The following is a 16,854-nucleotide window of genomic DNA, read 5'->3' on the forward strand; positions in this document are numbered from 1 at the left end:
ATTCTTTATAGGCTTTCAAAGCCAGAAACCGACTTAAAAGGTTTGAAAAATATTTCACTAAACTCACTAAAGCCATCACATATGTTGTGTTGCACTGCAAAAATAAATAAATAAAATAAAAGTCTGTATGTGTTTTTAAAGTGGCATGAAAATAAACCAGGAGTGACGGTGACTCGTTTTATCACTTTGTTACAGAGTAAGACAGAAGAACACAAGCAGACACTATAATGCCAAACATTGCTAATGCTGCATTATGACCATCAAGCTTTATTTAACAGCAATCACATGTTGAAAAAAGAATAATATAAAACCTTTTCCGCTTTGAGAGCAGATAGATCATGCTTAGAATTGAACAAAGGTGCAAGGTGATTCATCAATCTTTTGTCGGCCCACAAGAGAGAGATTAAAGGACATTTTAAAGGCATAGATCTGCTTTAAGTTTATTTACAGTAGATGACCTCAGAGCTAACATGTTTAACGGTCATTGTCACTTTTGTAAAGATAAATAAAAGATTAGTATGAGTGAACCTTCAATGAGAAAACAATAAATCTGTCTAGTAATTTTGCTGTTCATACACCCGGATATTCACTCTAATTCTAATACCTGACATGGTTAACTTCTTCCATCAAATGTTTGGAAATACATTTAATAACTATGACACTTTTCCATATTTGCAAATTACCAGTCACACAAAAAACAACAACAACAACAACTTTGGTGTCCCATTACTGTGGAGGATCAACATTGGGCGCTGTGCTTTGAGGATATTATGCTGATTAGATGCAAACCGAATGTAACATGATGTAACATGTGGTTATGGCACAGAGTGGCAATGTTTGTTCAAACAGGACTGCACTGCCCACGATCAGATGTGTGGTCAGCAGAACCTTTTCACTTCTTCCTGGTGATGAGGTTTTTTGCTGATCCATTCATACCATCCGGTAAAATACACAGAGATGATTTTCTTGTAGAAGTGGTTCACCTAAAATGTTACAATGAAATTAAACTTATACATTTCCTGAAGGATTTTCAGTGGTGCTTGCCTGTGCTAATGTTGCTGAAATGATTATAGGGTGTTGGGGGTGGTAGGGCATTGTGATGTGGTTACTAGGGTGATTGCTAGGGAATTGTAAGGTGGTTGCTAAGGTGTTCTGGGTGGTTGCTAAGGTGTTCTGGGAGGTTGCTTGGGTATTGTGATGTGGTTACTAGTGTGATTGCTAGGGAATTGTAAGGTGGTTGCTAAGGTGTTCTGGGTGGTTGCTAAGGTGTTCTGGGAGGTTGCTTGGGCATTGTGATGTGGTTACTAGGGTGATTGCTAGGGAATTGTAAGGTGGTTGCTAAGGTGTTCTGGGTGGTTGCTAAGGTGTTCTGGGAGGTTGCTTGGGTATTGTGATGTGGTTACTAGGGTGATTTGCTAGGGAATTGTAAGGTGGTTGCTAAGGTGTTCTGGGTGGTTGCTAAGGTGTTCTGGGAGGTTGCTAGGGCATTGTGATGTGGTTGCTAGGGAATTGTAAGGTGGTTGCTAAGGTGTTCTGGGTGGTTGCTAAGGTGTTCTGGGAGGTTACTTGGTATTGTGATGTGGTTACTAGGGTGATTGCTAGGGAATTGTAAGGTGGTTGCTAAGGTGTTCTGGGAGGTTGCTTGGGTATTGTGATGTGGTTACTAGGGTGATTGCTAGGGAATTGTAAGGTGGTTGCTAAGGTGTTCTGGGTGGTTGCTAAGGTGTTCTGGGAGGTTGCTTGGGTATTGTGATGTGGTTACTAGGGTGATTGCTAGGGAATTGTAAGGTGGTTGCTAAGGTGTTCTGGGTGGTTGCTAAGGTGTTCTGGGAGGTTGCTAGGGCATTGTGATGTGGTTACTAGGGTGATTGCTAGGGAATTGTAAGGTGGTTGCTAAGGTGTTCTGGGTGGTTGCTAAGGTGTTCTGGGAGGTTGCTTGGGTATTGTGATGTGGTTACTAGGGTGATTGCTAGGGAATTGTAAGGTGGTTGCTAAGGTGTTCTGGGTGGTTGCTAAGGTGTTCTGGGAGGTTGCTAGGGCATTGTGATGTGGTTGCTAGGGAATTGTAAGGTGGTTGCTAAGGTGTTCTGGGTGGTTGCTAAGGTGTTCTGGGAGGTTACTTGGTATTGTGATGTGGTTACTAGGGTGATTGCTAGGGAATTGTAAGGTGGTTGCTAAGGTGTTCTGGGAGGTTGCTTGGGTATTGTGATGTGGTTACTAGGGTGATTGCTAGGGAATTGTAAGGTGGTTGCTAAGGTGTTCTGGGTGGTTGCTAAGGTGTTCTGGGAGGTTGCTAGGGCATTGTGATGTGGTTACTAGGGTGATTGCTAGGGAATTGTAAGGTGGTTGCTAAGGTGTTCTGGGTGGTTGCTAAGGTGTTCTGGGAGGTTGCTAGGGCATTGTGATGTGGTAACTAGGGTGATTGCTAGGGAATTGTAAGGTGGTTGCTAAGGTGTTCTGGGTGGTTGCTAAGGTGTTCTGGGAGGTTGCTTAGGTATTGTGATGTGGTTGGGCATTGTAAGATGGTTGATAGAGTGTTCTGGATGTTTGCTTGGGCATTGTGATGTGGTCACTAGGGTGATTGCTAGGGAATTGTAAGGTGGTTGCTAAGGTGTTCTGGGTGGTTGCTAAGGTGTTCTGGGAGGTTGCTAGGGCATTGTGATGTGGTTACTAGGGTGATTGCTAGGGAATTGTAAGGTGGTTGCTAAGGTGTTCTGGGAGGTTGCTTGGGTATTGTGATGTGGTTGGTAGGGATGTTTGTAAGGCATTGTAATATGGTTGATAGATTGTTCTGGATGGTTGCTTGGGCATTGTGATGTGGTCACTAGGGTGGTTGCTAGGGAATTGTAAGGTGGTTGCTAAGGTGTTCTGGCTGGCTGCTTGAGCGTTGTGATGTGGTTACTAGGTATGTTGACAGGGCATTATAAGGTGGTCGCTTGGGTATTCTGGGTGTTTGCTTAGGCAATGTAATTTGGTTACTAGGTGGTTGCTAGGGTGTTTTGGGTGGTTGCTTGGGCATTGTTTATTGTTTAATGGGGTAGGTTGCTAGGGTGTTTTGGGTGGTTTCTAGGGTATTGTAAGGTGGTTGCTAGGGTGTTCTTTGTGGTCACTTGGGCATTGTGATGTGACTACCATGGTGGTTGCTAGGGTGTTCTGGGTACTTACTAGGGCATTGTGATGTGGTTACTAGGGCATTGTGATGTGGTTACAATGGTGGTTGCAAGAGCATTACAATGGGGTTGCTAGGGTGTTCTAGGTGGTTAACAGTGCATTGTAGGTAGTGGTCAACCGATATGTTTTTTTTTAATGGCCGATGCTGATATCCAGAGAGCAGGGTGTACCACGAAGGTCCACTGATATCTCCAAGTGAGTCAACAAGATCTCATGGTCAACCAGATCGAACGCAGCACTCAGGTCTAACCAGACTAAAGCCATAGATTTCCCTGAATCGGTCTCTGTGAAAATATCGCTTGAAACTCTTAAAAGAGCCGATTCAGAAAAGATTAAATTTTCACAGACTGTGTTTGATGACGCAGTGGACGAAGGTCATGAGAATTCGCTGGAGAAATACAACATGGAAGTGCAGAAAATAATCCAGGTATAATAGGGTACAGTCATCGATGTAAACCATCCTGAGGATGCTGACCAGTCAATGGACGAACCCAGATGCACGTGAGAAGGAAGGAAGCTGCGCGCCACAGTCCTGCATCAAGGCCGATCTGAGCCGCACAGCAATACCCCCGTGCTTTCCACGCCTCCTCTGGCGTCTTCGCAGAGGCAGATCCACGCGAGGCCAACACAGGTATGCAGGTGGATGAGGGGAAAATGGCGGAGAGCAGAAACACGGTCTGCAATCATTATGCCTGGGCAAGGGAATGACCACACTACGAATGTTGAGTAGTGTTAGGTGGTCATGAACCAATGTAGAGTTGCAGTTTGAGGTTGTGTTGTGTCCTGGGTAACACAGTTCACAGCTAACATGGGAACAAACAACCTTTATCTCAGGATCATTCTGGGAATAATATTTGCATATGATTTACTGCCTTACCAGTCCTGTTTCCTCAAACCACCTCTTGTCAGAGCTGTCTATGACAGAAATCTAAAGATGAACCAACAAAGAAATTCTCATCATGAAAATGTGACTCAAGTACGTGCAAAATAAACAATTTTCCTGATTAATCTGAATTGAATCACTTACCTATAAATCTGTGTTTCTAAGTATTTTTCTAGAAGTGACAGATCTGTATCTGTCCTCCAATTTCCCACACGTTCAGTTTCATACCGTGAGATGCCACACTCTTGATGTTAAAGCCCTGAAAACAACATACAACACCGTAAGACTCTCATATTCAACACCCCCAAAAATGGTTTGCATAATTTGCAAAACAAATAATCAAAAAAAATAAATGACACAAAAATATCTCGCATCGATCACAATGGCTACATAGGCAGTATTTTAAAGGGGTCATGACGTGCCCCTTGTTCCTTGAGGTTCACTTAAAATATTAGTCATGTTTTTTCGCACAAAAAACAGTCAGATTTTTGTAAAACATGATCATTTTCCAACCTCATTCTGAGCCTATATTTAAAACTGAACTATATTAATCTTTATGCATTTGGCAGATGCTGTTATCCAAAGTATTTTTTATCAGTCCATGCATTCATTGGGATTTGAACCCATGCCCTAGGCCTTGCTAGTGCCATAATCTACCAGTTGAGCTTAAGGGCGTAGCCAGGACATTTCTTTTGGGTGGGCCAAGTTTTAGCCCCAATTTTTTATTTTTAGATTTTTCAGAATAACAGAGAAGCAACACATTCACACAATTGTTTCCCACTTTCAAAAACCAGAATTTATTACGTTTATAACTTTTTCATAAATCAATATTTGAAGTTAAAGAATGATCTCTAATATTCTGGGTGGGCCTGGGTCTAATTTGGGTGAGCCCAGGCCCATCCCGGCCTGCCCTTGTGCTCTTGTTACTAAACAAAAAGTGTGCTCATAAAAATGAATTTTGCAATCTAATGTAAAGTTATGGTAATTAACGTCCGGGGTTTTAAAAAAGAATAGTTTCCTTTGGATCTTCTATTGTGATTATACTAACACAGAGAAAGTCAAACGTACATTTGGAGCTTCACTCACCTTGACTTCCATTCTTACGTTCTGTCACGGTTGTGTTTTTCACCACTGGTTTATGTATCTGTGTGTAAAATCACCATTATCACTGAGTTGACTCTCACTGGATTGCTTGGCAGTCAAGTGTGAAGCGGCTGGGATGAGGATTAGCACCTCTAAATCTGAGGCCATGGTTCTCAGCAGGAAACCGATGGAGTGCGTACTCCAGGTAGGGAAGGAGGTATTGCCCGAAGTGAAGGAGTTGAAGTACCTCGGGGTCTTGTTCACGAGTGAGGGGACAATGGAGCGGGAGGTTGGCCGGAGAATCGGGGCAGCGGGGGTGGTATTGCACTCGCTCTATCGCACTGTTGTCACGAAAAGAGAGCTGAGCCGGAAGGCAAAGGGGTCCCCCAGTCAGAGCTGGTTAATGTGGCTCGGGATAAGGAAGTTTGGGGCCCCCTGCTGGAGCAGCTGCCCCCACGACCCGACTTCAGATAAGCGGTTGAAGATGGATGGATGGATGGACCACTGAGTTGACAGTTCCTCTTGCATATTGTGTGTTTGTGATTCTGAGAGAGTGCCAAAATTGGTAGCTTGTTGCAAGGGTGATGAACTAGATTTGGCTTGAACTTTGAGGGGGTTGCAACGTGAAGCATTTACCTGTTTCCATTGATTACGGTATTATGGGTATATATTTTTGTGTGGTGTTGCTGTCAACGAGCGTAGATGACTTGTGGAATGGGGTCTCTCTCTCTCTCTCTCTCCTCTCTCTTACAAAATCAGACATCCATAACCAATGCCTAAACTTAACCTGTTCATTTCACCAGGAATCTGCCGCAAAACGTAGAAATGTTGTTATAGCAACGTTCATTCTGTGAGACTAGGTTGCAGCAAGGCGTGTTTGCGTGGAGAGGAATAAGTGACTTCATTTAAATTCTCAAGACAAGGCACAATTTTAGAGCTGAATGCACTTACTTAAACTATATTATGAGTGGTTAGTGAACAAGACGCAGGTTTTTGGGCTGAAATACCACATGCAAAAGTGGCACAACTGTTTGGTAAATTCGCCATTATGGTAAGGTTTAGGTATAGGGTTTGGGTAAGGAGTTAAATTGATTAGAAATGCACGTTCAAAACACGGATGTCTCTCTCTTCTGTGGTACAAAACAGACCTTTATGAATTATAATAATAAATATGTTTATTGAATGATAATTGAAAGACATTACATCACTGTGGCAGACGAGTCAAAACAATAAAAAGTGGCTAGAAGTTTATATACTGTATAGTATTGCTTGCTTTATTTCTGTATCATTGCACATAAGCTTATAACGGGCCTTCTGTCCAAAGCAATCAGTTTTGCAATTGAGTTCATCAGTCTGTCCGAGGAAGACATATGCATCAGACAGACCCTTCTGGAGCGTCTCACAGTGGTTGCATCACATTTCACTAGTTTTCATCGTCTCCAGCCATAAATGCTACATTTTTAAGAAGTTAAATGCAGTTAAATAGTTTCAGAGTTGTCTTTGAAAAGCTGTCAATTTACAGCTGGAGTTGTGCTGACTGCCCCCTGCTTAATGCAACCCGCAATAACATGTATAAAATGGCTCAATTGGTAGATAAATCCTCATTATGGAATTTCTGTATGATCCGTAGTTAAATGCTGAATTAACATGTTAAGTTGACAGCATTACAAATACATATACAATATATTACATTAGTACGAGATAATCATACACTGTATTTAATATACATGAATACAAGACAGTGATGCCATGCAGAACACTCATGTCAACAGCCTAAAGTTACTGTGCACTCCCCGGAGTTGTTTTTCAGATCATTTTCTCTGTTCCTCTGTGGTGTATTGAGCTTCCAACCTCCATCCGATCTGCTGAGACCTTCACAACATTCAAGAAACCGCTGAAGACAAGCCCTTGCAGATATCGTTCCTCATTTACATATTTTGATGTTCATCATTTTGTAAGTCAATTTAGAAAAAAAACATCTAATTAAATGTAAATAGGCTAACTGAGGGCTTTCAGTGGTACGAACACTCACTCTCACTAGTAGCCGGAGATGGTATTTACATAACCGTGGACGTTCTCTATATTCTGCTGTCTTTGTCTCATCCGTTCCTGACTCTGAACTGGAGAGAGAGAGAGAGCGCGAGATGGTGTGAAATGGGATGTACACAGTTGTATAATTGTAGATATGAGGTGATGGTTTATAGACGTACCTTGTCCTCTCCTGAGCTTGATCTTCATGACTATTGCAAGTATGATAATAATTCCAGCAGCTGCTCCGACACATACCAGTATAATCACCATTGAATCATCTGACGAGAGCAAGAGTTAGATCACAAATACAGCTTTTCACATGATCAATTATCAATCAATCAATGAGTCCATTCTATGTGTGAATGAATTTCACAAAACCAGTTAAAATGTGATGCAAAATTATTTTTCTGCCAAAAAGGAATAAATGTGATCGATCGATCTATCTATCTATCTATCTGTCTGTCTGTCTGTCTGTCTGTCTGTCTAAATATATATCTGTCTGTCTGTATCTATCTATATATATGCATATCTGTCTGTCTGAATATCTATCTGTCTGTCTGTCAGTCAGTCAGTCAGTCAGTCTGTCTGTCTAAATATATATCTGTCTGTCTGTATCTATCTATATATATGCATATCTGTCTGTCTGAATATCTGTCTGTCAGTCAGTCTGTCTAAATATATATCTGTCTGTCAGTATCTATCTATATACAGTGAGGAAAATAAGTATTTGAACACCCTGCTATTTTGCAAGTTCTCCCACTTAGAAATCATGGAGGGGTCTGAAATTGTCATCGTAGGTGCATGTCCACTGTGAGAGACATAATCTAAAAAAACAAATCCAGAAATCACAATGTATGATTTTTTTAACTATTTATTTGTATGATACAGCTGCAAATAAGTATTTGAACACCTGAGAAAATCAATGTTAATATTTGGTACAGTAGCCTTTGTTTGCAATTACAGAGGTCAAATGTTTCCTGTAGTTTTTCACCAGGTTTGCACACACTGCAGGAGGGATTTTGGCCCACTCCTCCACACAGATCTTCTCTAGATCAGTCAGGTTTCTGGGCTGTCGCTGAGAAACACGGAGTTTGAGCTCCCTCCAAAGATTCTCTATTGTGTTTAGGTCTGGAGACTGGCTAGGCCACGCCAGAACCTTGATATGCTTCTTACAGAGCCACTCCTTGGTTATCCTGGCTGTGTGCTTCGGGTCATTGTCATGTTGGAAGACCCAGCCTCGACCCATCTTCAATGCTCTAACTGAGGGAAGGAGGTTGTTCCCCAAAATCTCGCAATACATGGCCCCGGTCATCCTCTCCTTAATACAGTGCAGTCAGCCCTGTCCCATGTGCAGAAAAACACCCCCAAAGCATGATGCTACCACCCCCATGCTTCACAGTAGGGATGGTGTTCTTGGGATGGTACTCATCATTCTTCTTCCTCCAAACACGGTTAGTGGAATTATGACCAAAAGTTCTATTTTGGTCTCATCTGACCACATGACTTTCTCCCATGACTCCTCTGGATCATCCAAATGGTCATTGGCAAACTTAAGACGGGCCTTGACATGTGCTGGTTTAAGCAGGGGAACCTTCCGTGCCATGCATGATTTCAAACCATGACGTCTTAGTGTATTACCAACAGTAACCTTGGAAACGGTGGTCCCAGCTCTTTTCAGGTCATTGACCAGCTCCTCCCGTGTAGTTCTGGGCTGATTTCTCACCTTTCTTAGGATCATTGAGTCCCCACGAGGTGAGATCTTGCATGGAGCCCCAGTCCAAGGGAGATTGACAGTCATGTTTAGCTTCTTCCATTTTCTAATGATTGCTCCAACAGTGGACCTTTTTTCACCAAGCTGCTTGGCAATTTCCCGTAGCCCTTTCCAGCCTTGTGGAGGTGTACAATTTTGTCTCTAGTGTCTTTGGACAGCTCTTTGGTCTTGGCCATGTTAGTAGTTGGATTCTTACTGATTATATGGGGTGGACAGGTGTCTTTATGCAGCTAACGACCTCAAACAGGTGCATCTAATTTAGGATAATAAATGGAGTGGAGGTGGACATTTTAAAGGCAGACTAACAGGTCTTTGAGGGTCAGAATTCTAGCTGATAGACAGGTGTTCAAATACTTATTTGCAGCTGTATCATACAAATAAATAGTTAAAAAAATCATACATTGTGATTTCTGGATTTTTGTTTTTAGATTATGTCTCTCACAGTGGACATGCACCTACGATGACAATTTCAGACCCCTCCATGATTTCCAAGTGGGAGAACTTGCAAAATAGCAGGGTGTTCAAATACTTATTTTCCTCACTGTATATGCATATCGATCTGTCTGTCTGTCTATCTGTCTCTATCTATCTGTCTGTCTGTCTATCTGTCTCTATCTATCTGTATGTCTGTCTATCTGTCTATCTATCTGTATGTCTGTCTATCTGTCTCTATCTATCTATATGTCTGTCTATATAAATATCTATCTATCTGTCTATCTATCTCTCTGTCTGTCTGTCTATATAAATATCTGTCTGACTGTCTGTCTGTCTATCTCTCTCTCTCTCTCTCTCTCTCTCTATATATATACACGTATCTGCCTGTCTGTCTGTCTCTATCTGACTGTCTGTCTGTCTGTCTGTCTATATATATGCATATCGATCTGTCTGTCTGTCTATCTGTCTCTCTCTCTCTCTCTCTCTCTATATATATACACGTATCTGCCTGTCTGTCTGTCTCTATCTGACTGTCTGTCTGTCTGTCTGTCTATATATATGCATATCGATCTGTCTGTCTGTCTATCTCTCTCTCTCTCTCTCTCTCTCTCTATATATATACACGTATCTGCCTGTCTGTCTGTCTCTATCTGACTGTCTGTCTGTCTGTCTGTCTATATATATGCATATCGATCTGTCTGTCTGTCTGTCTATCTATATATATGCATATCGATCTGTCTGTCTGTCTATCTGTCTCTATCTATCTATATGTCTGTCTATATAAATGTCTATCTATCTGTCTATCTATCTCTCTGTCTGTCTGTCTATATAAATATCTGTCTGACTGTCTGTCTGTCTATCTCTCTCTCTCTCTCTCTCTCTCTCTCTCTCTCTCTCTATATATATATATATACGTATCTGCCTGTCTGTCTGTCTCTATCTGACTGTCTGTCTGTCTATCTATATATATGCATATCGATCTGTCTGTCTGTCTATCTATCTGTCAGTCTATATAAATACATATCTATTTATCTCTCTCTCTATATATATACATATCTGTCTGTCTGTCAGTCTGTCTGTATCTATATATATATTTATCTGTCTATCAGTCCGTCCGACCGTGTGTCTGTCTCATGGTATGTTTCTAACATTTGTTATGAAAGTCATTTGATAAAGAAATTGTTTGTTTATTAGGGTGAATAACTCGATATCAAAGTAAATATTTTTTTTAGTATCAATTATTTTCTTTGGTTAAAAATGGCAGTGATAAGAAATGCTTCACAGTGTCAAATATAAAAACATGATGTGAAATGTCAAACACTGCAATTACCAGGTATGTTTATATTTAAATTAGAGCTGAAGTTTCCACAAACGCTTCTGACTGTACAGGTGACATTGACTGTTTTTAATATGCGCGTGATCTTCAGTGTTTCATTGTTAATCACAGTCTCTACATTCTTGTCCAGAAACCAGCTGATGGAATAAAATATGCCTTTGGTGAGGTTATGCTGGCAGATCATTGTCACGTCATCACCCTCCCGCACAGTGATGGGGGAAGTGATATTCAAGGTCACGCTAAACACTGAAAGGATAGGTAGAAGATCAAAGGTCACATAAAGGAGTGGCACTGATGATGTATAAATTAGGGTTATCAATGGTTAATAACAAAGTGTGGAATTCCAGTGACATTAGCATCACTAAATGGAATTGCAGAATGAATGTCTGTAAAGCTGAAGTGTGTCATTTCACCCAACGGACGTGCACAAATAAACATTGTTTTCAAAACAGATTTCCAAATAGACAAATTATGCTTTCATATTGCTGACGTGTTACAGTTTTCTCCAAGTATTTTCTGCTTAATTATTTATTAAAACATTTTATGTCAAATGAAAAGAATAAAAGAACATTGAAAGTGCTTGAGTAGAGGGATAACTGGGCACAAATGTTGCTATGGTGATGCTTAGGATTCCCAAAATTTGTCTCAGACAGCAGAATTGTTGCCAAAATCGTACAGTGTGCATCCGCCTATACTTGTAGTTGTCCCTGCATATTAAACTGGGATAGAAGAACGAATTTCAACGCAGGAAAAGTTGCACATTTCAGCTTTAAACAGGTTTCACATAAGTCAGAAAGATCGTCCCGCCCTTATCTCATGCCATTGAATGAGTCAATGAATCTGATCATAGTTTTTTCAGGAATTAATGCTGAATAATTATACCTTGTCTCTTGCAATCTGTAGAAACACATGGGGAAAGGGAGAATAAAAACAGATTCATACAACACATTTGATTTCATTTAACTATATAGAAGACACTGCTGTATATAAAGACCAAGAATGCAATGTTATGCAGTGCTTGCTCTACAAGTGCCTGAACTTATACTGCTATTATTGTGCACTGCTAATCACTGAACTGGTTGTATATTGGTATACATATTTATAATATATTTAAATGCAATTTTATACATATAACCAAGGGAAAACATGACTGACCACTGGTGCAATTGCTCGAATTGGAAGAACACCGTGGGCAGGTCACTTGAGACCAGAGAAATAAGAAAAGACAAACAATTAATTAAATGTATTATACATGTCGTGTAAATACAGTATACTAAAACCAAAGGGACAGAGATATGGAAATGAATGAACATTAAAATATAAAAATAAAAAACTGACTGAAAGCAGGTCCGGTTCTAAGGGGCAGAAGTTAAAGCACCCTCAATTGAATAACTTTAACTACTAGAGCACCCCCCACTAAATTCAGGAGCTCCTCAGAGATTTATGATCTGGAACCGGGCCTGACCGAAAGGAAGAATAGATTATGCAGGTTCTCTGAATTTTCTACCTGTATTATTGCAGTTTAGGCATTCACGCGGTGGGCACATGTCCGGTTCTCCAATGCATATACCTCAGAGAGAGAGAGAGAGAGATTCGTCAACTGTTTGCAATGCATTTTTCTGTCTCCATCATATTTGGTATAAAGATGGAAATGACATTAGGTGGATTCTGAATCATTTCACAACCTTAAATTGAGCGGATGTTGCTATTATTTGCTTTTTTTGTGGATGCTTTATGCACATCTAAAATGAAATATAGTCATCTACAAATAGTATGACAATTTATGAAGAAATATCAATTGTCTAATTCAGGGGTGCCCACACTTCTTTGTGTGATGATCTACTTTTAAATGACCAACTCAGTAAGATCTACCAACTAAAAAAACACAGTTTCATTTAAAATAAGAAAATGCTTGTTGGGACTACTGCATGTATCCCTAAATGGAATTCATCTTCTAATTAATAAAAATAAAATATATAATAATGTTCAATGTTGATATCATTCAGTTTTAAAACAAAACCCAAAACACCTACAGCACAATAGATTACAATAGCCAGGGCATTTGCCTTATTCTGATGACGAGTAAATATTGACCAGGCGAGGTTTTGTTTATTAAGTTGCCATGACAACTAGGTTTGCGTTTACGCGCCTTCCAAGAACAGAGCTCGAAATTGCGATACCACAGCCCCCAAACCTAGTTGTCATGGCAACTGAAAAAACAAAACCTCGCCTGGTCAATATTTACTCGTCAAGTGCAAGTCAGACAGAAACTAAAAGATGGAAAGACATTATATTTATTTTTATTAAAATTTAACTAAAGTACATTTAAATTTTGTGCGATCTACCAGCATTGCCTTTGCGATCGACTGGTAGATCGCGATTGACGTATTGGGCACCCCTGGTCTAATTGATTTGTTTCCAACCAAGCATGTTTTCTTCAGAATTGTTTTAATGAATGAATGTGAAGGTTTTTCCTGTGTCTTCAGTATCGCGATCCATTTGGTTATTATTTCTAATATCCCTTAAACGAACAATTGTACGTTTCTTTATGACATCATCCACCAGGAAGTTAAATCAATTTGGTGGGAAAACAACAAGCGTAAACAGAAGTACCAGCAAAAGAATCATTGAATTATGAGATGTTTTATTGTAATAGTTGGGAACATTTCTTTCTTGTTTAATAACATCCCAGAAATCTGTAAGATAATTTCAAAAGATGGTTGAAAAATATCCAAAATAACCTCAAAGTTGACACCCTTTAATCCTTCACTGAGCGATTGGCAAACTTAAGCTCAATCGACAGCATTTGTGGCATAAAATTGATTACACCACAAATAATTTTGACTTGTTTGTCCTTTTCTTTAAAAAAAAAGCTAAAACATGGATTCCAGTAAGGCACTTACTGTACAATGGAAGTCAATGGGGCCAATCGGTAAACATTAACATACACTCTGTTTTAAAAGTATAGCTACAAGACGTAAACAATATGTTTGTTAGCATGACTTTAGTGTGATAAACTGCTTACTAATCTCTTCAGTGTAAATTTATAGCCAATTGTACAACTTGGTAGCCATGACGACATAATGCCTTAAGCACTGCAATCCCACAAACCAATGATTTCAACAACTTTACAGCTTGAATAGTACACAAGTTTAACAGAAGAATTAATGTAAGGCTTTTATCAGATTATAAGCTTCACATTTCTGCCTTTAAACCCTCCAAAGATTGGCCCCATTGACTTCCATTGTAAGTGCCTCACTGTAACATAAATTTTTTCTACTTTTATAAAGAAAATAAGAGGAACGAAAAGGATATTTGGTAATCAACATTATGCCACAAATGCTGTCGATGTAGCTTAATCTTAGCAGAGCATATCCTTTATTTCAAGTTCTCCCTTATATTGCAACACAAGCATATTCTTCACCACATAAAACGTTGTTTTTCAAAAGATACTGTATGATATGAATGACTCAAAGCATCTAAGTCTCAAAATGATGACTAAAACTATTTAATTGACCATTGTGAGCATGTGTGGAATGAGCTTACAGAAATAAAGACAGGCGGTGATGAGTAGCGCTCTGCCAAATGCTCCCATGATTCCTCACTGCATCATAAAACATCATGTCATAAAACTCATGCAAATCATTGTCAGTCTTTCCTGATATCTTCTCTTAAGAAATCACAATAAATGCATATGAAAACATGATATATAATATTAACTTTCTTTCATTGTAAAATACTTTCTGACATTAGGAAACTAATGATGTACTCAATAATAACACAATGTAAATGTTTTTGATTAAAACAAATGCTACACTAATGAGCACAAATTCTACTAACACAGGAAAATCACTTTTGTTTGGGACATCGGCTAAATTGAAAGCATTGTACAGTCTAAAGCCATAATGTAAATGACACACTCTCTCCCCCTGTTACACACAAAAGGTCTAAAATACACATACAAATATAGAGAGCTCATTTTACTTAGTATTTATTTATTAAAGTTGTATACTTACACTCCAGATGCATTTAGAGGAAGTGTTCAAAAGTGAGCTGTCTCACAGACAGAAGAGTTCTGTTCGTGGACGCACATATTTACTGATATGAACATAGATAATTATGCAAATCACTTCTTTGATACAGGGACATGAAATGTATTTTTATATAGACCTGACTGCTTTGCTTACAGTGATGCACAAAGTTCCATTGAAAATTCTGAATTGACAAATTGTTTGGTTTTGTCTTTGACGTATCGGGAATCAACATATTGTCGAACACATTTGTTTATAGATTCAGCGTAGACCTATTGCATATAAATTACAATGTCTAAACAAAGATTTGGTTGTTTGCTTCAATGCTAATTTTTCCAATACATTTTAAAATCATAAGTGGATTGAGTGTTTTAGGAAACAGCCCTGCAGTAAATTAATATTAGGGAATAAACAGTTGTTTTTGAGAAAGTTACTGTTAACATATCACATGCAATGCTCCAGCAGGGGGAAATAGATTCTAGCATTTCCATTGGTTAAAGAAGGTTTTGAGCAACTACTGTATATAATAAGTTATTGGTCTTCCTTTCTTCCTCCATCTCTCAATTGCACTTTTCCTCTACTTTAAGCAGTTTTCTTTGGACCCAAAGTCAAAGAGTCACATGAAGTGCTCTAGGTTGTTTAATGACCACAGAGAGTCAAGACCTCAGTTTAACAGCTCATCTAAAAGATGGTGCATTTTTACAGCATAGTGATCCCATTATTATACTGGGTCATGAGGACCCACACAGACCACAGTGTGAAGCCTCCCTGCTGTCCTCCATAATACCTCTTCCAGCAGCAAACTTAGTGTTCCCCAGGAGGTCTCCCATCCAAACACTGGTCCAGCTCAACCCTGCTTAGCTTCAGTTGGAAACCGGTCTTGAGGTATAGGTTGATATGGCTGCTGACATGGGTTATTTTTACATATTCATTTGTGTCCAAACCCTCCTTAGATTTCCTCCTTAGGAATCACTCCTCATTTGTTCATTGAGCCCCTTAAATTTCCAGAATACACTTGACTTTTCTTTATTTGTTTTAAAGAAAGATCTAGACTCACAACATCACCGTGCAGCTGGGTCCAACTATAGTTTCACCTTCCAAAACGGTCAGAAATCTTGGGGTAACCATTGATGATGAGCTAAATTTCACAGACCACATCTCAAAAACTGCAAGATCTTGTAGATTTACACTCTGCAATATCAGGAAGATAAGACCTTCCTCTCTGAACATGCCACACAACTGCTCGTTCAGTCCGTTGTCATAACTAGACTGGACTACTGTAACGCTCTCATTGCGGGCCTCCCTGCATGTGCTATTAGACCTCTCCAAATGATCCAGAATGCAGCAGCACGTCTCGTCTTTAATGAACCTAAGAGAGCACATGTTACACCACTCTTTGTCTCTCTCCACTGGCTGCCGGTTGATGCACGTGTTAAATTCAAGGCCCTGATGCTGGCATACAGAACAGTCACTGGGTCTGCTCCAGCATCCCTAAAATCATTTCTGCAGACCTACACTCCCGCCAGAAGGAACGTCGCCTTGTCGTACCAAAACAAAGAGGCACCCAAACACTTTCCTGGACTTTCAGTTTTGTCATACCACGGTGGTGGAATGACCTTCCCAACTCAATCCGTGAATCTGACTCACACGCCGTACTCAAAAAACGGCTAAAAACACATCATTTCCAAAAGCACTTAACCAGTCACTAAAAAAAATATTTACATTTCTTGTTGCACTTAAATCTGTTTTGTATACTATTCTGATGATAGTGAAACTTTGTAATATGGCACTTTTTGTACCACTGTCTCCCTAAGATGATTCGCTGATGTTCTTCCTCTTTTGTAAGTCGCTTTGGATAAAAGCATCTGCCAAATGAATAAATGTAAATGTAAATGTAGACTACTTGCCACATGAAAGGGCTATATTTGAGTATTTTTAATGCTTACCGAATAGTTAGAAGAGTGTTTTTCATAAAAAGTTTGGTTGAGGTAAATCGTCACATTTTACAGGGACAAGCTGTCACATTATTTATGAATCGCAATTTCAGTTTGTATTGTGCTTTATATTTTAGTGTTTACATTTATCTGAAAAGCATTAAACTGGCTTTTTTATG

General features: G+C 39.6%; 1 protein-coding gene across 2 annotated transcripts; it reads right to left on the reverse strand.

The window, feature by feature from the left end:
- Positions 1-6,215: 6,215 nt before the first annotated feature.
- LOC127663049 (uncharacterized) lies at positions 6,216-14,770 on the reverse strand. 2 transcript variants are annotated; one of them, XM_052154451.1, is made up of 9 exons: positions 14,727-14,770; positions 14,257-14,314; positions 12,218-12,280; positions 11,866-11,910; positions 11,593-11,607; positions 10,705-10,956; positions 7,348-7,446; positions 7,170-7,257; positions 6,216-7,009 (listed from the first exon to the last, which is right to left on the reverse strand). In XM_052154451.1, the coding sequence occupies exons 2-8, from the start codon at positions 14,303-14,305 to the stop codon at positions 7,175-7,177; spliced, it is 606 nt and encodes a 201-aa protein (XP_052010411.1). In that variant the 5' UTR covers positions 14,306-14,314; positions 14,727-14,770; the 3' UTR covers positions 6,216-7,009; positions 7,170-7,174. The 2 variants fall into 2 exon arrangements, with proteins under 2 accessions (XP_052010411.1, XP_052010410.1); XM_052154450.1 differs by having other exon boundaries at positions 6,216-7,257.
- Positions 14,771-16,854: the final 2,084 nt, after the last annotated feature.

Source organism: Xyrauchen texanus, chromosome 23 (assembly GCF_025860055.1).
Source record: "Xyrauchen texanus isolate HMW12.3.18 chromosome 23, RBS_HiC_50CHRs, whole genome shotgun sequence".
Classification (NCBI taxonomy): Eukaryota; Metazoa; Chordata; class Actinopteri; order Cypriniformes; family Catostomidae; genus Xyrauchen; species Xyrauchen texanus.